The sequence below is a fragment of the Camelus ferus genome, chromosome 5 (assembly GCF_009834535.1).
Source record: "Camelus ferus isolate YT-003-E chromosome 5, BCGSAC_Cfer_1.0, whole genome shotgun sequence".
NCBI lineage: Eukaryota > Metazoa > Chordata > Mammalia > Artiodactyla > Camelidae > Camelus > Camelus ferus.
This window is the reverse complement of record NC_045700.1, coordinates 67090744-67115311: the sequence shown is the minus strand read 5'-3', so window position 1 is coordinate 67115311 and position 24568 is coordinate 67090744. Positions and strand designations below refer to the sequence as shown.

The 24568-nt window shown below is 47.0% G+C and overlaps 1 protein-coding gene across 4 annotated transcripts in view; it reads left to right on the top strand.

Moving 5' to 3' along the window:
* Positions 1-24568, top strand: part of NRP2 (neuropilin 2) — a 111508-nt gene that overhangs the window by 70996 nt on the left and 15944 nt on the right. The window contains exons 13-16 of one of the 4 annotated variants that reach the window (XM_006194267.3): positions 7652-7914; positions 9503-9599; positions 10741-10776; positions 19791-23241. In XM_006194267.3, coding sequence (XP_006194329.1) covers positions 7652-7914; positions 9503-9599; positions 10741-10776; positions 19791-20071 — 677 coding nt within the window. In that variant the 3' untranslated portion in view covers positions 20072-23241. Of the gene's footprint in view, positions 1-7651; positions 7915-9502; positions 9600-10740; positions 10777-19790; positions 23242-24568 lie in introns of those variants that run through there. The other 3 variants (XM_006194268.3, XM_032480016.1, XM_006194265.3) reach the window with 3 other exon arrangements.

The following is a 24568-nucleotide window of genomic DNA, read 5'->3' as shown; positions in this document are numbered from 1 at the left end:
GGGTAGAGGGAGCCCAGAGGAAAGAAAAAAGGAAGCAGCCGTGTTGAAATATCAGACACAGGCTGTTTGATTAGACGTGTCTGTGGAAACGACTTAAACATTCCTTAGATGTTTTCTGATTTAGTTCTTTTCTCATGTTTTGTTTTGTTTTTCTTTTCTTTTCCTTTTAAGTAAGCACTTAGCTCTGTTCTTTTGGCTAGTGGTATTGGTTGCTTAAGGCTGACGAGACACCCACTGGTTTTATTCCACTGTTTTTGTTTTTCAAGATAGTCTTTCGAGACACTCAGAGTTTTCTTTTTTTAGCTTGTAGCTTAGATGCCTGGAGTGTGTTCCTGCCGGCCCCTGGGGGCCGTGTTCCAAATCCAGTGACCCCTAGTGGTTGTAGAGGAGCCGGTACCACGTTCCCTGAGAAGCCACCTTGCCTTTGCCCTGTACCTACAGGGACACAGAAAATGTCTTCCCTAGTGGGAACTGCTATATTTCCTACAGACGTTCTCTGGGGTGTTGACCATAAACAGAAAAATTTGAGGCCGATCAGATTCAGATCTTTAAGGAAGGCAAAACCTCCCTGAGATGCTCTGGTGAGCCCGTGGGTCTAGAGCTGCCCCATTTACCTGCCCTGCTGACGTGGTAGCCGCTAGCCACATGTGACTATTTTCATTGTAATTACTTAAAATTAAATTAAAATTAAATCCAGATAAAACATCAGTTCCTGCATCACACCAGCCACATTTCAGGCTTTGGTGTAAACCAAGAGGCAAGTAAGTAGGAGGTTGTGCCTCCTCTATGACCCCTTGGTGGATGTGTTCAGTGGCTGGTATTTTTGTCACTGTGTCATTCGACCTCAGTGAGTAATCATAGTAAAGCAAGCGAGTAACATAGCATTAGATAGTGTAAGAACTGTTTTATTCAGTCAAAAGAGTAAACACCAAGTAATACCAGGAATAGTAATGCTAATTGTTTTACTATTATTATGATGATTATCGTCAGGAATGAGACAAGAAGACCAGAGATAAAGCTTTAGAATCTTCAAATGCATGTTCTTCTCCGTATTTGTTGACCTCATGCAGTGTGATTACATATTACTTCATTTCAGTAACTCTAAGTCACGGGAGTGACATATAGAAAACAGGCAAAGGCGATTCGAAATAGCACGCAATTATAAGAGGACAGAGCTTTGGCTACCTAGCAATTATATGTTTATCGGATTGAGAGACCAGAACCTTTATTCTGGGCTCAAAAACAAGCTCAAGTGAGAGCTAAGTCAAGAACACGATGTTCTGAAATACCCGAATTTTACAAATGGCGGCCATTCCATCAAATGTAAGTGCTGGGCCTGTTGACGTCTCGTAGAGCTGTTCCAGTGCAGGCTGAGCCACTGAATAAACTCCATGAGAGTGGAGAACCAGACCTGTGAGTCACTGTGGGCTTACACACACGAGAGGCTCAAGTGTGGGTGGGTGTGGTGGGCAGCTGGGCACAGAGAAAATGACTGATGAGCGAACTTGCTTGCAAGGGGCTTGATTTTGGGTAGTGAGCTAGCAGTGACTCCGTGGATTAAAAAGAAACTCTGTGAACTCAAAAGACCTTCCTCAGAGGCGGGACCGATGGCAGCAAACAATTCAGACACTGGATTGGCAGGAGCTTGAATTGCCTTCAGAAAGAGGTTGCTGTGGCTTGGCAGGGCACAGCCACTATAAACACAGAGACTGGGAACGTCTCGGGCTTAGACCGTGCTGGATAATTAAAGAGCAGGGACAGCTTGGCTAAAAGAAAGCCAGTATTCAAGGAATAACTTCAGCTGGAAAAGGAAAGCATAGAGGCCCCTCTGTAAGGAAAGTAGGACAGAAAACATCTCTGACTTTGTAGAAAAGACAGCAGGAGAGAGAAGAAGCTATTATTCTTTTTTTTCTGAAAATCACGATTGGTTGAGTGTGTAGATGGATAATGAAGGGGCAGAGTGATAACAAGACTGACTCAACCGCAGACAGCTGACACGCAAAGCTGACATACCAAAAAAATAGCCGTTCTAGAGACTCCTGCAAAGCCCAGGCCTGAAACCTCAAATGTCCACAAAACGGTCAGTTGTAAACCTTGAGCACATCCCGCTGAGTTCATCCGAAGTCAGTGTTTCCTTTAGCCAGTTGTTAATTTGAGGACCTTAGCAGAGATAGACTGACCTTGGGAGGCCAGCTGAGGGGCTGACTCCTGTTTTAAGCATGACCTGTACAGAGACCATCTCTCCCGCTGCACTAAATCTTCTTTCAGATGGTGGTTCTGGTAGGAGGGCGCGATGCTAGCCAGGAGATGTGTGTGTTGGGCAGATGGTGTGTTTGGCTTTACGATAGCCAGGAGGATCAGACTGGTGATTTATTTCAGGATTTGGTAAGGTGTCGGCGCCATTAGACTCCATGGCTGTTGGGCCAAGAGCAGTCACATGATCACCCGGCACTCAGGCAGCTGAAGCCAGATGCGGTCGTAAATCGCCAGGTGAAATGTCAGGAGACCCTTTCTAGAGACAGCAGCAGGTTAAGACGCCTGCATGACCTGGTCCTCTGCACTTCCTCTCTGCCCTTCTGAACCCCTCTTGTTCATTCCCGTGCGATTGTTTTCCCTGTGTCACGGGCAGCAACAGATGTTTTGAGTCAAGGACCTAGCAAAATGCTTCCCAAGTATGTCAGGTCCGGGAGGAGAGGGATTGGATCTCTGGGACACTTTTTTCTTCATTCTCTTTCTGCGACTGAATGTGTTTCCTTTGCATTGTTTATTTGCTGGAAGCTATCCATTGCCGACATCACTGCCATCAGCTACAAAAACAAGACAGCCTCCAGTAAGGGCTGGTTCTTAGCTGGTTGATTGTCAGGTTTGGGGACCTCTTCACCATCCTTTAGCTTTTCTCCAAAGCCTAAGTAAATCTACAAAGCAGCCCACCCATGCCAGGCCAACCCTTTGCTCTACCAGGTAATCGACAGCCACGGCTGCTTAAAAGTTCCTCTGGGTTTGGCAGCGGTGGGCCATAAATTAGAACATCCCAGAAGAGCAGACTTCACTGATGGCACATGTGCTTTGCTCTCAGCAGATAGATGGGTGCCACGACTTAAAAGAACTGAAGCCCTTAGCTTGGAGAAGGGTCTGTAGAGACCTCACACAATAAAAGGCCTGGAAAGTGGACATTTAAAAGAGACAAAGGTTGTGCTTCCTGAGGAAGTGAAGACCAGAGTCTTAATTCTTCATGAGTGAAAATGTTTCTAAGGCAGAGGACAGAAGTTGGCTGTGCTCCATCGGGCATGGAAGGAGGACATGTGTCTAAATGACAGCAGGAAAACTTAAAACTGAATTTAAGAAGTTCTTGACAGTTAGGGTTGTGACCTAGAAAACACATTGGCGGCATGGCCTATGGAAACTCCTTCTCTGGAGAATTTAAAGCAAAGGGTGGACAGCTGTTCTGGGGATGTTTTCGGTGTGGTTCCTCTGGACAGCAGGGCTGGCCCCATCTAAACCATCGTTTGAGGTTCTGCTTTCATTCCAGAATCATGTATGATTTTGTTTAATCTACAGTAGATTGACACAGAAGACACATGGTAAACAACTTGGAGCTGGCTGGCTTCTGGGGTGAGGACAGATCTGGGAACCATTTTATTCCAGAGGACATCTTTACTGTCCTCAAGCCAAACCTTACTTCCTTTGAGGCTTGGATTGGTCTTCCCAAGTTATGGGCGCCCTTTTGATCCTTTCCTTTCTTTAAAAAAACAAAAACAAAACCGAAAAGACAAGCATAGGAGGCAGTGATGGTGGTAGAAATAAAGATTGTAGCTTTTATAGCACTTCTGCTGTGTCCCTGTTCCTGTGCAAAGCAGCTTACAGGGCTGGTTCCATCTCCTCCTGCTCACAACCCTGTGCAGGATTGCTGTTATTATATCCATTTCACAGATGGGAAAACTGAGGCTTTCAAAGATTAGTGAGCACGAGGCTGGGATTCCAGCCTGGGTAAGAGGCAAGGCTCTGATGATTTTACTCAGTCCAGTCAGAACTCTCTAGCTGTGGTCTGGGTCGCATGACTTCAGTTCTCTGGGCCTCAGTTTCCTTTTTGGTAAAAATGGTACTTACTTCACAGGGGAGATGACATAAGGTGCCAGAGACCCCAGGGTGACAGCTGGTGCGTCGAGGTGCTCAGCTAACACCAGTTCTCTTGCCCCTGCTCCTCCTCTCTCCCTCTCTGGGCTCTTCCTGGCCAAAGCCATTCCTTCATGATGTCCTGGTTCTAATCAGTCCGCTCTCCATGACAGGCAGGGACGTTTTGCAGCTCAGCGTCCCTCTGACTGATGTCTACCGCTAATTCCTTAAATTTACATATCATCTTTCTTCCCTCCAGCTCATAGCACTTAACAGACAAGTAGGGCACAAATGATTTAACTACGTGAAATGCAGAGGCCTGCTTGTCTTGAGATTCTGCAAACTAGTGGATTAGCTCGGATGTCAGCACTGAATTATGATCCTTCAGCTGCTCGTGCTTAGCACGCCACCAGCATTAACTCCCTGGCCTTCCAGGGGTCCTTTAAATCATGCACAGTGATTATCATCTTCTTGTGCGAGAGAGAGGGGAGAGGAGAAGGAAGGAGGGTTGAGGAGAAGGGCCAGCTCAGGTCCCCAGGAGAGGCAGTCTGGGAAACCTTTGGCCTGGCTGTGCCTGAAGTTTTAGCAACAGGATGGGTAAATAAAACAGACCCGGATGAAATCCAGCCAGCCTGGCGCTTTACAGCTCCACACACACTTTACTTACTAAATTCTAGCCATTATGCTATGATTCCCCCGCTGCTTAAGAATGTAAATTCACACAAGTGACAGTATTTCTGCCAAGCAACTTTCAGGCAGCCACTGGGTCTTATTTGTGAAACTGGTAAGGAAGGAGGCTGAATAATAAGTCTCTGAAATCTGGTTTCCTTCATATACGAGGTGGAAACAGTAAAAGCTTGGAAATTACTGGAGCCTGGGAGCTCCGGAGGGTTCTCACTGGTGGCTCAGTGGTCTGGATGCTCCCACAGGTCAGCCTGTTATTATTCATTCATCTCACCTTTGGAAAGGGCTCTTGGCTCAGGAGAATGGGCGGGAACTGTGAAGAGATTATATGGACCTGAGGGATTACCAGAGGTGAGCTGATTCTCCCTCTGCTCTTGCTTCCAACAGACAGCCTCGTAGCATTCTTCATCCATGTGTTTGTCATTCATTCATTCGTGGGAACAAAATTTTCTTGAGTAATGGCAGGTATACGTCACTATCTAGGGGGAGGGAGAAAAAGCAGTATTAACCACTCTATGTGTAACACCAGGGCCTTGTAGTCTAACCGTGGTGACAAGAAAGACATACACAAAATAGTTAAATTATAGTACAAGGTAGTGGGTGGTTACTTGCTGAAACGCATGAAAAATGGCCTCAAGTCTTTTTAAAAACAGGGTAAAATCAGTGGTACAGTGCGTAAATGCTCCAGTTGTTAAGAGAAGAGAGGAATTAATATCGAAATGTGCCAGATTGGTTAGGAGAAGAACTCGCAAAGGAGGTGGGATGTCGGGGGAGGGGGAGGGGCGGGGGGTAGGGGGGTGGTAGGCAGAGAATTCCAGGTAGGAGGAAGAAAACTGAACAGCGCCCAGCAGAAAAGCCAGTTTGCTTTGAATAGAGTGTGATTGATTGCCCGGTCTTGGGACAGGGTACTGGGGGCACAGCTGAAGTGAAAGGTCCTACTGCTTGAAGGTGGGAAAACCTGAATTCAAGTCAAGCTCTACTATTTACTAGCCTCTCTACCTTGGACAAGTCACTTGAACCTTTCTGAGCCTCAGTTTCTGCATCCTGTGCACAGTAAGATTAGTAAGACCTAGCTCACAACCTTATTACAATGATTAAGTTATGAATACATATCAACATGCCTTGTAACCTGTAAAGCAGTATGCAAATATGACATAATTATTATCATTAATAGCAGTTGTAATGAGATCTGATAGGAGAAGCATAGGTTTGGAAGATCTTCGAGTGTCTGGCTGTGGCACCAGTACCTCCTCCCTCAGCAGATCACCGTCATTAAAATTCTCTGCCGCAGACAGCAGTCTACTTATCTGTGCTGACTTTAGTCTTGAAGAGGTGCCATGTTGTGGGGTATTAGACCAGCATGGTTCTGGTTGGTGAAGGAGACTCAAACTGGAATGCCCACTATGCATCCTAAACTGGGCTAATATAACTTTAGGGGAGGGTAGCTTCTAGAGCAATAGTCCATGAGAGTCTAACTGGGAAGGGCTTAGGGGAGACGGGGAGGAGGGAGAGAGGTGGCCAGGAGGAGGGAAGGAGCTATTCCTGGGCTCCTGATGGGAGGATTGTCACAGACTGCTCTCACTGGAAGTATGGTGTCAGCAAGGGTAAAAACAGCAGACCAGCGGTCCAGGAAGTGCCCTGTTGATTCAGGGCTCTGGAGGGCTTGCCTGTCCTTCCCTGCCAAGCCCAGCGTGTTCCCAGTCCCCGTTGAATAAGAAAGCTCTGTGCATACATCTCAGATTAACATGATCCTGAAGTGTCTGATGTGCTGGTGCAAAAGTGCCCTTGCCATCTTGCAGAAGTGTTCAACGAAGATGTTTCGGGGCCAAAAAGAGACAGTGAGATTTTCCTCCTCAGAAGCCATCTTATTCTCTGTGCACGTGGCTAGAATGCTCCTGCACAAGCTGGATTTGCCAGTGCAGGTCCCCAACCTGTGTCTGGAAGGCATGCGATATGCCAACAGGAACAGGAACTCCATCTTCCACATAGTACTTGATATATTTAAAAGCTAATCAGCCAAAAGATACGTTCTTCTAACATTTGGCTGGGTGAAACCCTCATTTCCCAAAACATGTATATGCTCTGCTAAACACATAGCCCTTGTTCGTGATGATGACAGCACCTGTTTTCATTGGGTCTGTGTTTGCCTAGTCTCTGAGAGAGGCCAAGGTCTGGCCTCCCCAGGGTGGGCAGACAGGGGAGTCGGGTATCAGGCCCCCTGAATCACCCCTACTTAGCCACCATTCCCTGTTCTGCTTGAAGTTGATGCTGGGCTTCTGGGTTACAGTTACTAAAGCCCAGGCACTATCTGGAGACAGAAGGTTTGAAATGTCTTCCATTTGGATGGTGCCCAGCCAAGATGATAAAGGCTTGAAGCATAAAACACCCGGCCAGAGTCATCCTCTATCCTAGCAGCCACTTCACCCCCTTAGAATTCATTCAGTTCATTAGAGTGCACTGGCCCTTTGGGTAAACCAATGATGAATAAAACGTGGGTTTGGCCTCTCAGACTGTAGGAGGAAAGACAAGCACAAACACAACCAGCCCAGACATCAAGCCAACAGGGCTGGGTGCCATACGTAAAAGGCACAAAGGAAGTGATGCAGGGAAGAGGCAGGAGGGACCTGCTTGACGTAAAGACTCAAGAAAGGGCTTCAAGAGGACACAGGATTTGAATTGGGGCTCTGAAGGAACCTTAAGAAAGGGACCCAGGGCCTGGAGAACAAGTCTATACATAAGCAAAAGACCCCCCAAACTCTGGTCACAGCTTTTCCCTGAAGGGGCCACAGCTGCCAACTGGTGTCTTTCCCACACGTTTACCAGGAACCTCTGTTTGGGTTTGTTTTCCCGCCAGATGACAGGAATTTCTTGCGGCTGCAGAGCGATGGCCGGAGAGAAGGGCAGTACGCGCGGCTCATCAGCCCACCCGTCCACCTGCCACGGAGCCCCGTGTGCATGGAGTTCCAGTACCAAGCCACGGGCGGCCGCGGGGTGGCGCTGCAGGTGGTGCGCGAAGCCAGCCAGGAGAGCAAGCTCCTCTGGGTTATCCGTGAGGACCAGGGCGGCGAGTGGAAACACGGGAGGATCATCTTGCCCAGCTACGACATGGAGTACCAGGTGGGGTGGCGACGGGGGACGGTGCGGGGATCCAAGGGAATCGTCGTGATCTGTGTTTCAGTATTTCAGAGGGCCGGGCCCATTCATCATTAGGGAACGCGGTTAAGCGCCGCTGTGTTCATTGTGTTTCTCACGTTGCCATGGCAACTAAATGACACTCTTATTTGTTATTCAGAATGTGCCTATCTCTACACCCAGACTTGGTTCTTTGTTCCTCCTGTTGCCTTTTATATTGCTGAAATCTTCTCCGACAAATGTTTTTCTCTCCATTTTATTTTAGATTGCTATCAGGTAGGCTGACAAACGGACACAGAAAGCAGGGAAATAAACACAAACAAACCCTCCACACACAAGGCAAGAGGCCTGTGGAGCCCCTCAGACTGGGAGGAGGAGAGGGGAACAGCCCCCCAGCCCTGTCCCAGCACGTGTGAACGCAGGAAAGGGGAGGGGAGCTGTTTTGTGCTCAGTGGCCAGCAGACCAGAGAGACTCCTAAGTCAGTGGTTTCTCTCCCAACAGCTCCAGGAGTTGAGTTCTATTATCTCCTGCCCACAGAGCAAGAGACTGAGGCACAGACGGGTCTGTGCCTCTGTGGCTGCGCCTTGGGGAGGAGTAGGAACGCAGTGGAAGAGGTGACGGAGAACCAGCCAAAGCATTAACCTGCTCCTCCCTAGACGAGAGGCAGCAACAGATGGCTGGTGAGGCAGCCAACTGCTCGCTCAGCTTGCCAGAGGACATGTGCTCGTTTGCAGAGAGAACCTAGGGAGGGCGAGAAGGAGGGCTGACTGGAGACCACAGAGCCCAGGGGCTCCTGTGTGCAGCCTGCAGTCACTGTCAGGCTTGTAAGGCATCCTGAGTTCCTTTCCGCCACATCTTCGTTCCCACTCACGGACCTCGATGCGCTGTGCGGCCAGCACCTGTTGGCATTTCTGTCTCACCCACTAGGCGCTGAGGTTCTCTGGGCAGAGTGTCTTGTTTTATTAGGTTTTAACTGTCGTTGTGCCTAGCATGTAGTAGGTGCTTAGTAAACTAGTGGTGAAGGAAAATCACTTCCCTTCGAGTTGTCATCATGAGCCATAAGATCGTGCTACCCCCAAGGCAATTCAAACCTGGATACTACGTGTCTTACCTTACCCCACCTGCTCACATCCTCTGAGCTTCCCAATACCTGGGTTGGGTGTTTAGAAGATTTATAAGGAAAAAAACATCCAAAAAGGCTGGGGAAATTTCAGCTCTCCTTTAAACACGTTCTGACTGTGGTCCTTTTAGACAGTATACTCTAGTCACTGGACAACAATATCCATCACTTTGTTATATATATATATATAAAATCCCCTCAAATTTGCATTTGATTTGAACCAACTCTTTTCAAATCAAGATTTCAAGCACCATAGCCATGTGGTCAACAGATGTGTACCAGGTGCAGCAACACACACACACACACACACACACACACACACGTGCACACACACGCGCGCGCGCGCACACACACACACATTGTAAGCCGCAGTTAACAGAAAATTGGAAATCTTTGCACTGTTTGGACCAGGAAGCTCAGTTAACCATGGCTCTTTTTCTTCTGGCTTCTAGATTGTGTTCGAGGGAGTTATAGGAAAAGGACGTTCGGGAGAAATTGCTATTGATGACATTCGGATAAGCACCGACGTCCCGCTGGAGAACTGTATGGGTATGTGAATATCTGTCCCTTCGAGGCTCTCCCGAGGGCTGGGATATACAAGAGGAGGCAGTACATCATTTTCAAACACAGCTATTACCCAGTGGTTGGGGCAGCGCCAGTCTATGCAGGAGGCAAGGTCTGAGCGCCATGTAGCTTAGGCTGCATTCAGGAAGGGAGCGGTGTGAGAGGAGGTGAAGTCTTAAATCCCCGTTCCCATTCAGAAATAGACATGCAATAAGTATATGGAGATTCAGGGTGCCAAGACTCCAGCTTTTAGCAAAGAAAATGCTAGAGGATGAGAGCAACTGCCAGTCAAAATTACATGCTGGAAAGGCTTGATGGATTTAATGGAAGCCTTCACTTGGGAGCAAAAATAGTACATATGTTGTCTCAGAGTGATAACACAATTACCCACGCAGTTCTTTTACATGAATGAATTGCCAGGCAAACCATGGCCTGTGAGGTAAGAGTTTAGATTCTACTTTGGAGCTAAGACCTCTAATGCCCAAGGTCCCAAAGTCATAAGGTTAAACACTGCAAGCCAGGTGACCAGCACAGGAAGGACACTTTCGCCTTGAACAGAAGTGCTGAGTAGCCAACCTACCTGCGATACACACATTTTCCCCAGTTCACCCCAAGGGCCACCTCCCCTCAGAGCCATGGATATCCCCAAAAGCAAGAGGAACCCTGAGAAGGAACGGGACCTGCTTTTAGTCTGCAGAGTGACTGTAATGACTCACCACGTGCTTCTCTTGGCTCTTGGGTCCCGGGCAGGGAGCATGTGCCTGGTGATGTCAGAAGCATTTGGGACTGCCCTATCCCTTCAGGCAACTCTCAGAGCCCAGGCATCTAAAAGTAATCCAGGCTCTGAGAAAGTAATCAGTGGTAAGTGACTGATTACAATGCTTCAGGGACCTGTTACTCTATAAAGGACTTTTTTGTTCCAAAGCAACTTTGAGAGTCTTGTCCCCGCCCACCCGGCCCCCATGCTGATAGTGTGTCAGATGTGGTCTAGAGCATGTGGAGGACGTGGGGTGCTTCCCGTGGGATATTACAAAACAGCTTGATGAAAGTCATCTTCATCCTATTCTGTGTGCACCCTCTTTCTTCCCCTTAGCTAACTCAAAATTCTTTCTATTTTTTTTTCTAGAACCGATCTCAGCTTTTGCAGGTGAGAATTTTAAAGGTAAAAAAAATTTTTTTTTTAATTTCTGCATGTCTTTTCCTTCCCCCTATGTAATGTGAATTTGGTGAAGGCAATAAACCTCCAAATTTGACAAAGCTCACAAGAGAAACTAGATGCCACAGCTTCCCACCGCTAGATGGCACCAACAACACCTGTAGGTGCAGGGAAAGGGGGATTGAGATCCTCGCTGTCTCTTGTTTAATTAAAGTTTAGAAACCTATAATAGAGACAAATAGGTTACAGATAAACCTTTCAGCCTTGCACTGTCCAGCGGAGAGCAATGAGGCTGAGATGCATGAGTGGTGAGAAAGAAGAGGCTGCGGGGAGACGGAACAAAAAAAAGCAGCAGTAAATTAAAAGTGAAATGAGGTGGCAATGATTTATTTTCACTTGAAGATGCTTTCTTTCCAGTTACGGGGTACCAAGGCAGCGGTCTCAATTAACCCTCAGTGAGGTGCGCTGCGGGCAATTTGGGGAGGGAAGGAAGTTAGGGGAAAGACAAGGAATGATAATCCTAAGGAGGAAAAGTTGCAGGATTCAGGAGCTGGTGTCCAATAAGGGAAAGAGGGAGGCACATTTGGTGACTGGAGTTAGAGCTCTTGAAATACAGGACTGAAAAAACAGAAGAGGACCTTTTCTCCCTAATGAAGTACATAGAGGGCAAAGACAAGGGAATTTGGGACGCTTGCCTTATCCAGGGAGGGTGGAAAGACCTCCAGGGTTGGGTGATGCTCATGTCTGTGCCATTTCATGCAGTGGGTTTCACATTTTGCCCTTTTTGCAGTCTTCTTGACACTGCGAAAGTTTCCACCTGAGTTCCAATGCTAAGCATTTAGAAGCCACTCTATAAATGTTTCACTTGAGTTGACCTGGGTGTAAAAGCACACCCAGAGACACTCACCCTCACCTAATGACAGAGCCCAGTCTATGCAAACAATCATGAGTGTTTCTGTGCCCTGTTTGTATGGGCTGGCCTGAACCCCACAGGTGCTGGCAGTTCAGAGATAAGGGAAGTCATTTTTATATCTGAAGTCTAGACTTGTTATCTTCACTCTCATTAATCTGCCCAGCTCCTGGCTAGAAAGAGATGAATTCCTGGTTTTCCACCTAGCTGCACTCTCTGATTCCAAAGCATCTCGCCCAGTTTGCCACCAATCCCCCACAGCCTAGGACAGGAGATGAGGCAGCAGAATGGGGAACGACAGACCTAGAGAGAGTATCTTTTCTTTCTTTCTCACCCTTCCTTGCCTCCTTGACCCCCATCCCCTCTCCCCATTGCCCCTTTTAAAGTATTGAGAGTATTCACGTGCCTATGTTGGTTCTCTTGGTGTGTGAGATTTCTGTTAATGTGAATCTTAAGTATTGGAAGGAAAGCTGAGGTCAAAACTGAATGTTAAAGTTGAATTCAAGTTCTGACCTTCAGGAATGATGATGTTGGGGAAGTAAAACCTGCTTTTGTTGTTTCACTTGATTTTACTGATGGTTGAGACTCAGAGCTCCCAGGAAAGGCTGTTTAGGTTACTCACAGCCATCGCCGCAGACGCTCTGCGGGGTGAGCACGCATGTCCGGGTCCGTGACTGACAAGTGCGGTGGCCAAGCGCTTTGCTTCCGTGAGAGAATCAATAAATCAGAGCACATGTGCTCTCCTGGAGGCTGTGTTTACTGTGAGGCTTCACAGGACAGTTATGTTCTCTTGTAAAAATATACATATAAATAAAATATCAGAGCCGCAGGGCTCATTTAGCCAGAATAAACACAGAGCTTAGGGACTTGAAGGTAAGGATGTCCAGTGTGCTCCCGATGCGTTGGTTTGGGGGTTAAGCCAAGGCAGCCCGTGAGTGGCATGGATTGGCCCACGGCTGTTGTCTTGGGAAATCATGAGCATCCTTGGAAGGAGGAAACCGAGGGGTGGGGAGCAGAGACTTGGCCAAGGAGCCAAGAGCAGGATGGGAATTGGGACTGGACAGTTTCAATCACAACAGCAAGTTTTACGTGAAACTCCTGACGTGGTAGCCGGGTGAACCCAGGGCCAGGGAGGCGTCTTTGGGGCTGAGGCCCCTCTGACCTCAGCCTGCACCTCTGTTCTGACTTGGCGAAGCCTTCCATCTGGGAGGGAAAAGAGGACCATTCGCTCTGTCTAACCTAGTGACCTCCCCTGGTCAGGGCAGCGGCAGCCCTCGCTTGGTGGAAGCGCAGATGCTTTGGGGATTAAATCAGCCTTTTCACTCAAAAAGAGAAACAGAGAAATCAGGTTTGGGCAGGCAGGATCTGGAAAGTTGATGGTGAAACCCTATTAACAACAGGCATACACATTGTTAGTATGTTGGGTTGTTTTTTTTTTTTTAACTTGGGTTGTTTTCTTTTCCATTATAAATTAGCCATGAGAGAGAAGTACTCTTATTGTTTAGAAGAGACCAATGTATACGAGGTAGATCTTTACAAGAATGCAGTAAAAGTGGCCTCTGGACCGGGTCATATTAGATTGCCTTAATCTTTTATATTTTGAAGTGTCTTTCATTTTCTGCCTCTTACTCATTTCTTGCCATGAAACATTTTCTTTTTATTCAAGTCGCCTTGTGTTTTCTGCCTGGTGTGTATACTTTGATTGTATCCGGGGTATGAGTCAGTATGAAGAGAAACAAGTCATGGAGAAAAAGAGAAAAGGGACAAGGAGAGAGAATGAATAAGCTGTGTTGTCATGTGATGTTTAAAAAGACTTTTTCTTGTTTTAAACAAAGTAGACTGGGTGTGCATTTTTTTTCCTTTTTTCGTTTTTTTTAAGCACTGGCTATAAACACAGTGCCGTCATGCATCTTTTTCTAGAATTTGAGCTTTAACAAATGAAAATCTGTGCAAAGGAAAGGCAGGGGAAGGAACCGAAAAGTGGTGTAATTAAGGTGATGGATTACTTTTTCTTAACTAATACTTTCGTTTTTCAATAAAAGTAAAAAAGAATAATAAAGAAGCGAGTAAAAATATATAAAGCCCATAATCAGAGTTCTGTAGTTGTTAACCAGGTGGTTATTTTTAGCAGGTCGCAGTAAAAGCAAGAGTTCTTGTTCATGTTAGAAGCTGTTGGCTTTGAACAAAGCAGGAGCAGAGAGACAGTCTGGTACCCTACCCGTTAGAGACCCGTGGAAATCCCAGGCACGGGTGGTAGCTTGAGGGAAGAATTCCGAAGTACTGTGTCTACCACGGATGGATACGAAAAGGAACATCAGTAGCTCCTGTTCACGGCTGTGACCGTGGGTTTTATCTCAGACCAGTTCTGAGGACTGTGGGGCCCGTCTCTGGGTTTCACTCTCTGCAGTCCTCTGCGGTGTTCGTCCAGGTGACACCAAGAGAAAGCGAACATCGCAGGCTGTCTTGTGGGCACAGAGGGGACCCATTTGGGGATAATGACAGGGCTGGCCTGGGTTGACCCTGTACATCAGGTTTTCAGTTCTGATTATTTGGTACCAACTGGCCCACCTTCACCCTTTCCCACCCCTACCTATCTCTCCTTCCATCCCCACCCTCATCCCGATCTCCATCAGCTGTCTCCCCACGGCTTTGCCCACCAGCGTGATGACCCCATCCCAGGGCACATGACCTGGGGTTGGCCTCAAATTCCCTCTCTCTGTGGCTTCCCTTCCTCCCAGGACCCTCTCTACCAGAAGCACTTCTGAGATGCGGTGAGGGTTAAATGGCGTTCCGTAACCCTCTGATGAAAGGCAGAGAAGTATTCCTGAACCCTGCCAGGGCTCCAGCTAGGCAGCTGTGGTGCATGACTCCACCTTGGCACTCTCCCCCTGACGCCCCCAGCTGCCAGATTCGGGCTTGGTGTCGCTGAGCTAGGAAGCCTGGATATGAGACGCGTGTGAACCGCTAACTGCCCGGCTGCCACGGCTAACCTAAGGGGACACCAAGGCATCCTTTGTGAGATTTGCCTCACAGAAGCCTGACACATCCCCTCCACAAGTTTACCACTCATCTGGACAGCTGCCCACGTCAGTTTCTCTAAGGGGAGAGGGACATTTTTTCCTCTGTCCAAGAACAGAAAAGCCTTAGTTGAAAAGAAGGAGCCTAAGTGCCACCATACAGAGAAGTGTCCGAGACTTCAGCATCTGAATTAGGAGGCGTTTTAGACAGATGTGGGGCATCAGCACAGATTCTGCTATCCTAGTGGAAACCTTCCGATGATCTTTCATACGCTGCTTGTAGGGCAAACCGAAGGAGCCGTTTCTCAGGGACATGTTGTGCTTTTACATTCTTCTTCCAAACAGATCGGTGGGCGTGGCCACATTCTTCTATTCTCTTCTGTAAACTCTCCTAGAGGAGCCAGCCTTCTCTTTTGCTTGCTGAATCTCACAAATTAAATAAACCTTTTATCCGAAATGCCCCTTCACCCGGGACTTCACTTTCAACCTACACATAAAAGACTGCTGGCAGCCCAGACCTAAAACACTTCTTATTTGCGATGAGCCTTTTTTTCCCCTTCTGAGAGAGATGATTTACCTCTGGGGTCTTTCGAAACTTTTCGTTTGGAAACCTGGGTGACTCCTCCAGGTCCGGAGGACATTTCATACACTTAGCTGTGGGAGATGCTTTCTCTCTTCAGTGACTCAGTGAGGACTTGACAGAGCCAGTCCTCAGGTTCAGACAGAAGGCAGAGGCAGAAAGGCAGAGAGCTGCTTCCTGCCACAGCCCTTCGTGGTTAGAACAGGGCCCTGCACACGTTTTCTGTAAAAGGACAGATAGTAAATATGTTGGCCTTTAGGACTCTCTGTGTCGCTGGTACTCACCTCTGCCCCTGTAGCACAAAAGCAGCAGGCCATAAGCCATACGTAATGAGCGTGGCTGGCTGTGTTCCAAAATGTGCAGAAACAGGCAGTGAGCCAGATTCGGTTATCTGAGCCTTGAGGCCCAGCACGGGCTGAGGATTTGGTCCACGTGCTTCCGGCTTCCCGTCCTGAGCCTGCTGCTTCCCAGCGGCGTGACCTCCCTAAGAGGGCTCCGGGCCGTCTCTAGGGTTTCACTGTGTGCTGTTCTGCCCTCCTCCTGAACTTTCCTCCAGGGAAACTGGAAGAAAAATCACTTCTTCTCTCAGGTGCTCAGCTCTTCCATCTGAGAGTCCTGAGGAATAAAGATGAGTCACGTGAGGCCAAAGCCCAGCACCCAGGAAGTGTTCCCTCGTTCCAGCTGTAGTCAGGGTCACATTTCCCAATGGCTTGTTAATTCAGTAACCCTATTTGCACAATAGGAATAGGAGGAACCTACCTATGGTGTTATTTTTTCCCCTTGTTTTCCTCCCATGCATGGCTCGTAGAATTTATTATTTCTCAAAATTCAACTTCTCCACCTTCACCTTGCCCCTTTCTCCAGGGAGCTCAGAACTTTTACAGATGGAAGCCTGCTCAATCTTGCAAATACACTTGGAGTTATTGACTATTTAAATGTCTGTTTCTCATTATCTCACACAATGGGAAAACTTTGTGGAGAATTAGAAGGTGGAAATTAATTTAAAAAAAAAAAAGAACAGGAGTTGAAAGCATTTTCCAACTGGAGGGAAAAAAGGTATGTGAGTAAGTGGGGGAAGTTAGAGCAATCAAAGGGGACTTTCATTCAGCACATCATCAGTGCTGGACAAGGTTGAAGTCACCTGTGTTCTTTCTCCCATGCCTGGGGGACATGGCCCAGGCTGCTGTGTTGTGAAGCAATGGCCCGGCCATCCCATATGGCTGAGGGGGCAAATGGGGCTAAGATATGGCCACTTACCAACCTGGACACCTGGTGCAGGCAGCATCGGCCCGAGGGGGGCACCTTTTTTGCGATTTGACATAGAGGCACAGTATGAGCTAAGAGAATGTAGCACTTTCCAAGAATAACTATTCTGTGAAGTACCATTAGGCCATCAACATTTTTCCAGGGATTCCGCCAATGTTGGTCCAGCATGCATGCCTCCACTCATCTGTCCACCCATCCATCCATCCATCCATCCACCCACCCAGCTGACGTTCCCTGGATTGCTGCTGTTATCTGGGAGGATGATTTGGAAAGGGATTGACCCCTGTTGACCTATCACCTTCCTTTTCTCTGGCTGGCAAACTACAGCCTCATTAGCATACAGCCCTTGAAGCAGCCACAGAGCCAGATTCCAAACCGGCAGTGCACTGGCCTGTGGGAGTTGAGAATCTTTAGCTCTGGAGAATATTCTAAGAAACTCTGGACCCCAACTGCAGGTCACCAAAAATAGCTTGAGGGGGATGGGAAGATGGCTGTTAGCTGTATCTTCTCTTCTAACTCCCTTAACTTTAAAAGCATAAATTCACATAGTGTGTTTTCTCATTTCTTCAAATATACAGGGAAAATGTTTAAGGAACCAGTAGTGGTGTCCACCGAATAGCTTTTGTCGCTCAAATTTTCTACACGGCGATCATTTCGGGGGAGGGGAGCACTGGCAGGGAAGGGGAAGAGGGTCCTATACCTAAAGTGGAGTTTGTCTTCCAAAGCAGAGCAGAACTCGAGGCCAGGGGTCTCCCTCTGATTCAGAATATGGAATCCACGTCCTGTGAGCTCTCCTTCCTCCAGCGGCTCCCCTGGAGCATCCCCACACAGTGCCCCACCTTTGTCATAAGCAACACTCTAGGAGTAGCATGAAGGCCCTGGCTCTTTGAGCCCCCAGGGGATGTTTTTAATATTGAAAACCAGCATTTTGGCTGAAGGAAAGCAGATCTTTGACCTGAAACTGTGTCGTTGTGGCTGTTTTCTGCCTGGCAAAACTGTGCTTCTGCTCCACAGCCTGCTCAGGTGCTTCGTTGGGGAGCTTGTCCCCATGGGCTCCCCACCTTCCTTTCCCCTCGCGGGTGAGCTGCAGCCTCGTTAGAGAATGGGCCTCACGGTGGAGCCAAATCGAAGGCAGAGGCAGAGCTGAGGATAACCTTCGGGGAGGAACGTGGAGCCCATCCCCGCACACTTTGTTGTTTCTCGTGTGTTCTTCTGAGCCCACATGAAAATCCAACGGCGGGATGGTTGCCAGGCAGCAGATACCCTTGGTGACCTGAATAATGAGTCGACACTAGTTCACTGTGACTGGCAAGCTGGCCATTTCCAGGAGCTGTTCTCAGTGCCTTGCTTTCTCTTTCTCTCTGTTTCTATGCATAATTTTCAATATGGTCACAAAGAGAGAGGAGAGAGGGAGGGAGGGAGCTTTCTCAGCCACAGTAATGAAATTATTAAAAGATGGAGTGGTTTGGGAATAAAGAAACACAGTAGGGGTAATGAAGGAGACAGTGTAGAAAGGGATCCTGGGGTTCTGGGATCCTTTCCACCTCAGGAGCTGTGGATGTGGCTACCCAGGTGACACATGCTTGTCACAATGCCTCCAACGCTGTGGCACTGCTGATGGCCCGATAGGCACCAACGAACCCTGCACCTCAGCAGAAGTGGGCCCCTTAAACTAGAGGAACCAGTGACTGAGAGCCGGGAAGGTGGGCAGGCTCTGAAAGCTCTTCCAAGTAAAATGCTCTCATTTTCCTAGCACTTCTGAGGAGACATCAGAAGGTCTGACTCACCCCTCAGCTATTCCCCAAATCAAAGAGAGGCGCTCTGGTGTTCAGGCTGCAGGAGTCGGCGAATACTGACTCAGAAATAGGGGTCGTCACCTCAGTTCAGTCTTTTCATCAAGAGCATTTAGGGAGCACCTTCGCAGTGCATACCCTGAGGTAGAAACCAGGATGAGAGCGAATCCTTCTGCTTGAGGAGTTCGGGGGTCTCATTAGGGAGGCATGAAAGTATAAATGAGCCTTGTCTACATCTTGGGCAGAGATACACCCACAGAGTGGGACCACTGGTGCACAGAGAGGGTTCCCCACCTGGGATATCCCGTGGATAGAGAGGATGCATCTTTCTGGCCACCACCGCTTGCTGTAAGCAGCTAGGGAGGAATTTTTCATAGGTTAAGCATACATCATTTTTCAGAAGTGAAGATCATGTCCAGTTTTGGCAAGCTCAAAAGCTCCTGGTCCCATCCTGGGCCAGATTCTCCTCTGATGTACATCATTGGGAGAATCAAGTTGTAGCACTGTTTTGCATCAAGTGGGACTCCAGCCAGTCTTCCCCTAGAGTTACCCTGGGCTTCAGTCGACTACATCATCTCCATGGCAACCAGAGGCTGGCCAGTGCATGTAGTTGCCTTCCCAATCCTCCGCTAGCTTCTCTTCCCTCCTCTGTCTTTTCCGTGATTAGAATGATCTCCCTCCCTTTGCTCTCACTTACTCACTCTCGCTCTCACATACCTACTGTCATTTTGTGCCCACATTTTTTGCTTGCAACATTCTTCCAATCAGCTTTTTTAATCTTCCATTGAATTAAAAAAAAAATGAAGCTGCGTTAGTCATGGCTTGACAGTGGTAATTGACCTGTTTAAACAAGACCAGGCTGATTTCAATGGGCATGGAAGCCTTGGCAAACCAGAGTGGAATTCACCTTCAAGTCTAGCCAGCCTAATTAATTAATACATTGTTTGAGAATGCTGGCTAGCCAGACCAAATACTGTATTTCCACCCATTCAGAGAATCAGTCCTACGGAATCCCAGAAGTCACGTCAGCATCACTTACCTGTGTGTATTTGTGTGTGTGTGTGGTATGTGTGAATCATAATGCTTCTATATGTTATAGAGTAATTATTGTTTAACGGAAAGAAGTTTTGTAATCATGCAGCTCTTGGTTGAATATAATACTTACTGCTTACTTGCTGAATAACTACTGTTCATTTAACCTCTTGGAGCCTCTATTTCCTTATCTGTAAAATGGGTCTGTACCGTACCTACCTCTCATAAGGTTGTAAGTAGGAAATAATGTCGATCACTGAAAAGTGCTTGGAACACACTAAATACGCAGTACCATCTTATTCCGTGTGCCCTTCCCTATCCACTCCAAAGCATGTATGTTTCTTTTCTTTTTTTTTTTAATTAGTTTTTGATTAGTCTGCATGCTCTCAGCCTAGCAACACTCTTCTGTGTCTCTCCACCAGGGGGCACCCTCCTACCAGGGACCGAGCCCACAGTGGACACGGTGCCCGTGCAGCCCATCCCAGCCTACTGGTATTACGTTATGGCCGCCGGGGGCGCCGTGCTGGTGCTGGTCTCCGTCGCGCTGGCCCTGGTACTCCACTACCACCGGTTCCGCTATGCGGCCAAGAAGACTGATCACTCCATCACCTACAAAACCTCCCACTACACCAACGGGGCCCCTCTGGCGGTGGAGCCCACCCTAACCATTAAACTAGAACAAGACCGCAGCTCACACTGCTGAGGGCCGAAGCAAGGACAGCACCCAAAACAAACAAGAAAGACTACAGACACGTTGCCTCGATTTTGCACTTTTTTCTCCTCGCCTAGTCTCTGTGTGAACTCTCAGACACCTCTCTCGGGGCCCAAACCCTCTGCGCTCTTATCCATCCCGACCATTCTCCTTGGGTTCTTTTTTTTTTTTTTTTTCTTTTTGTTGATTCCAAACCAATCAACCCCAACTCTAATGCTGCATCTTGGAATATAAGAAGAGATACTCCCCTAAGCACTTCACAACTCAAGGTTCAGCTGGTTTCCTTCCAGAGACTGGTTCCCTGTTTCTTCCCCTTGCCTTATCCCATCCCTCCTCTCGGTGGGCAGTCCGCCAGGAGACTTGAGGGGAAACCCGGTCTGTGTGTTTGTACATAGTAGACATTTGCGTGTGTGAATCTCTCTGTGTGTGCGTGGATGTGAGAGAGAGACTGGCTCACTGGGGGTGGGGGGGGGGAGTGTGTGGGTGTGTTCAGAGAGGGCCCCCTTTAACTCTTGTGTTGCTTCTCCGGGGGGGTACATGTTCCAGAAAATAATATACTGTACTAGTTTTGTTTACTTGGAGAAGAGATTGAAGCTTTTTGTTGCCTTATCTAGCTCTGGCTGGCTTTCTGTTGGCTACCATTGTCATCTCCAGGTACCTAAAAACTCGAGGCCACGTGAAAGGAAACGTGGCTCTCCCATCCCTATCCCCACGCCCAGCCCGCCTGACCCAAGAGAAGGGTTCCCCCAGTGCACTCAGACACGACCCCTTGTCATGTCTCTGGCGTCTTTGAAGTAACAAGGTAACAGCCATTGGGTGCAGGCGGGACTCCTCTCCTTCCAGCCCTGAAGCAAAGCTGTCTCATGTGGCCTTATAAAGAGAAGCTCATAATGAATGTTTAGCTTTTATCGGTTAAGTCCAATCTTGGAAGAAGTCATAGAGAAAAACAGATCTGAGACTGATGTAGGAACAGCAGTAGCCTGTTAAGTTGGGAGCAGGAGGAGGTGGAGGAGAACAGGACTGAAACGTTGTCTTTAAAAAAATCTCCTCTCCCCGGGCGTTCTTTGTGCCCTACTTGGGATGGGGTTGAGTATGAAGGTTAAAAAAACATCTTCTTTGGTATTATATTGGTCATTGTAATAGCATTTGTAAAATATGGGGGAAAAGGGATCATTTGCTTTCTTTTCATGGTGTTAATGTGTGCCCGAATCTATAGCCACTAAAATATAAGGCTGTTCACCTGACTTCTTTGAATATTATGAGAAAAATAAAAAGTTACCATATTTTTAAGTGTACCAATGTGCTACCCCTTAGAGCATTCATGGCATCTGGCAAATACGCCCTCATAGGCTGGCCTGGCATTTCCAGATGTTGCTGCATGGTCAGGAGAAGGTATAATGAAGATAAATCCGTTGCTGCCCATTTGTCCTCTCTAAGCAATGCAGGGAGAGGGATGTTAGAGATAAATTGCCTAATGGTACTGTACGAAGGATGGATTCAATAATGAAGTCAATTTCATTAGAAAATTCATGTTTTAATGAGATTCTCAGTGTCCTGGGGCTCAGCCTTGTGGGTGCTTATTTCTCACCTCCTGCTAGGAATCCACTGGGGAAGTATAAGATTCTCTCCAAAGATGGTTGCCTTGGCCGAAAGCCTCCAGGTACCTTCTGAGAACAAAATACTAATGATTTTTTGGGGCTGCTTGGGAGTGAGAGACTTTCAGCATTCTTTCGGCATATCCACATAGGTCTCTCCAACGCACACACACTTACTTTTGCATCTGGTTTGTTTCATCCTGAAAGAACGGCGTTCTCCCACTCTTATTCTATTTCAAAGAGCTACTCTGTCTCAACCACAGCAGCCCTGCCAAGAAAAAAGATGAAAGGCTAGAGCATGAGCTACCTTGAGATTTCAAGAAATGTCTTACCCCAGCTGAAGATGGGGAAGGAAAGATGGGGAAAGGGAGGAGGGGTGGCAGGATACCGTGGATGCCTTGTGATGACTTCCCTGCCAGTCACTAAGGCTTTTTATCTCAAGTATCCATATCCAGTCGTGCGTTTGGCGCCAGACATTCCCTTGAAATGACTGACATCCCAATAGGTGCCCCACGGATGCGTGGTGTCAGGAAATCTCAGCTGGAAAATCCAGTCAGTGTAGCAACTGAGTTATCATATACCCTTGAGGATTTCCCTTCTTTAAAAGAAGAGGACAAGAACTTTGTGAATTTGCTGTATCTTTATCTGATGCCCCATGTGGCATCATCTTTATGTACATGCTGTCGTTGAGAAGATGAGATTGCTCGAATCTTTGTGAATCCCATGATGCAGTTCAGCTAGGGATGTCACGCTTCTCTTTCTCTGTGTGTGTGTGTCTCTCTTTCTCTCTCTCTCCACCCCAGCAATTCTCATAGTATTATCCAGGTACTATGCTAAAAGGGCAGCTCTTCTATAAAATGTCATGCCTTGCAGCTTATAAAGCAAAATTGTGTACTTCATGGAGGGAGAAGAAAAATGGACTGGACAGGTGAATGCATGCATGCATGTGTTTAGAGTTGCTTCTCAGAAGACAAAGGGGTGATAGCAACTATTAAAATATAAATGAATGAATGAATTGAAGGTCTAGCTCAGGCCGGTAAAATTTTTGCCTTAGTGGAGCTTTCATGTTAACAGCTCCAGGTGGGAAACCCTTACCTTTGGGGTAAAAAAACCCCTTCTGCGATATTACGCTAATAATTGCTATTCCCTAATTGCCAGTGAAGGCAGAAAAAGAAAAAGAAAAAAGAACTGTAGCATTGCCATTGACAAAATGAAATGCTGAAAATAAAGTAAAATTGTCTTTTCCCTTGTCCTACATTTTTGGATTAAAGCCAGAAGAGGATAGGAAATCCAGTAATATTGCTGAGGTTGATATCCCGTGTTTAAAAAGACCCTGTCTTTAAAAGGAAACTAGCAGGCAAGTAAACACCTAAATAGTCAAAAATTACCAAAGAACAACAAGAAAACGTAAAGATTTTTACTTCCTATTCTTAACCCCTCGCCCTATAACTGTGACATCTCTTGCATCGCTCAGTTGCCTGTGTGTCAAAATAACTTGTGGACGTTGGAAACTCTTTGAAAATGTATTGTGTGGAATGTAATAAAATGATGATATTTTTATACAAACATCTGGGATTTTTTTTTTCACCTTTGCTTGTGAGAACAAAGTTGAAATGTAGGCTTTGAACGAACTGGTGTTTCCCAAGTTTACACATCGCCCTGTGAGCCACAGGGCGTGTCTGTGGGAGGCAGGTGGGTTTTCTCCCTGCGGCTGAATGCCAGCTTTTCCTTCTTTTATTTTTATGACTGCTTGTTAGGAGTTTTATCCAATTTGTGCAGCTGAGCCAACTTTTATGATTGGTGTGGGATTTTGCAAAAGTTGCTAAGTGCTAAATTGCTCCATGTGATTCCACAAAATTTCGCTTGATGGCAAATCCCCGGAGATTGGACTTTGCTTTCAAAGGGCCCCTGGGGGAGTGGGAGCAGCGAAGCTGAGTCATGTCCTCAGCGCTGCAGAGACAGCTTCCTTTCAAGAAGAAGTGGCAACATCTTACCCCTTGCCTACCAAATTATTACCTCCATGGGGACGTTGAGCTCCAATTTATGAGCAGTTTCCCAGACAAAACGGGAACTTGTAGCATGTTCAAGGCTCGAAGAGATTCCAGGCTTCATTTCTGGAGCAAATAATGAAGATAATTACATGATTCCTGCAAACCTGGAAATATCATGGTGGAACATTTTATAAAAAGAACATTCTATTAAAAACTTTGAGGAGAGGAACTTGGGAAATTTTACTCAAAAAACCAGATCTTGTTGACAAGTATTTTTCTTTTGCTTCTCTTTCTTGGGTAGTTAGTAATATAGTTATAAAAAATATTTCTATCAGAGGAGGATTGGGGGCAAAAAAAATTTCAGAAAGACAGCCTCTTAGCTGTTCAGTGTTTCTAGATGGTGCTCAGAAAGAGGTTGTGGAAGGATTTTCCACCACCCCCTATTCATGGGTACATTAGAAGCATCCCATCAACCCAGGAGCCTTCCTCAGGGTCTAAGAACCATCCTTAAAGGTCCATGTCCAGGAGACCCTATTTCTGCCAGAGTCCTGCTTTTCTTCCTCACTAGAGGATTCAGGAAGGAGTGCTTTTTACAGCTATAAAACCCGCTCAAGTGATGTTCAAGGAAACAGGCTTCTGGGTTTGCAGGTCTTACAGAAAGCTCTGTCAGTCCAGAAGGCTCAGGATAGATGTCACTACCTGTCCTCTGCAGGAGAATAGAGCAGAATGTCCATGATTAGAGCACTGTTTGTTCCTCTCATGACCAGTGTCATTACCCATTTTGTCTACATAGCATTTGGTTATCCTTAAAGCCATTTGTTCCCATTAGTAAAGGATGAAATGAAAGCTTCTCGGAAGCATTTATTTCAAGCAAAGAGCCAGGCTCAGTCAACATTTTCATG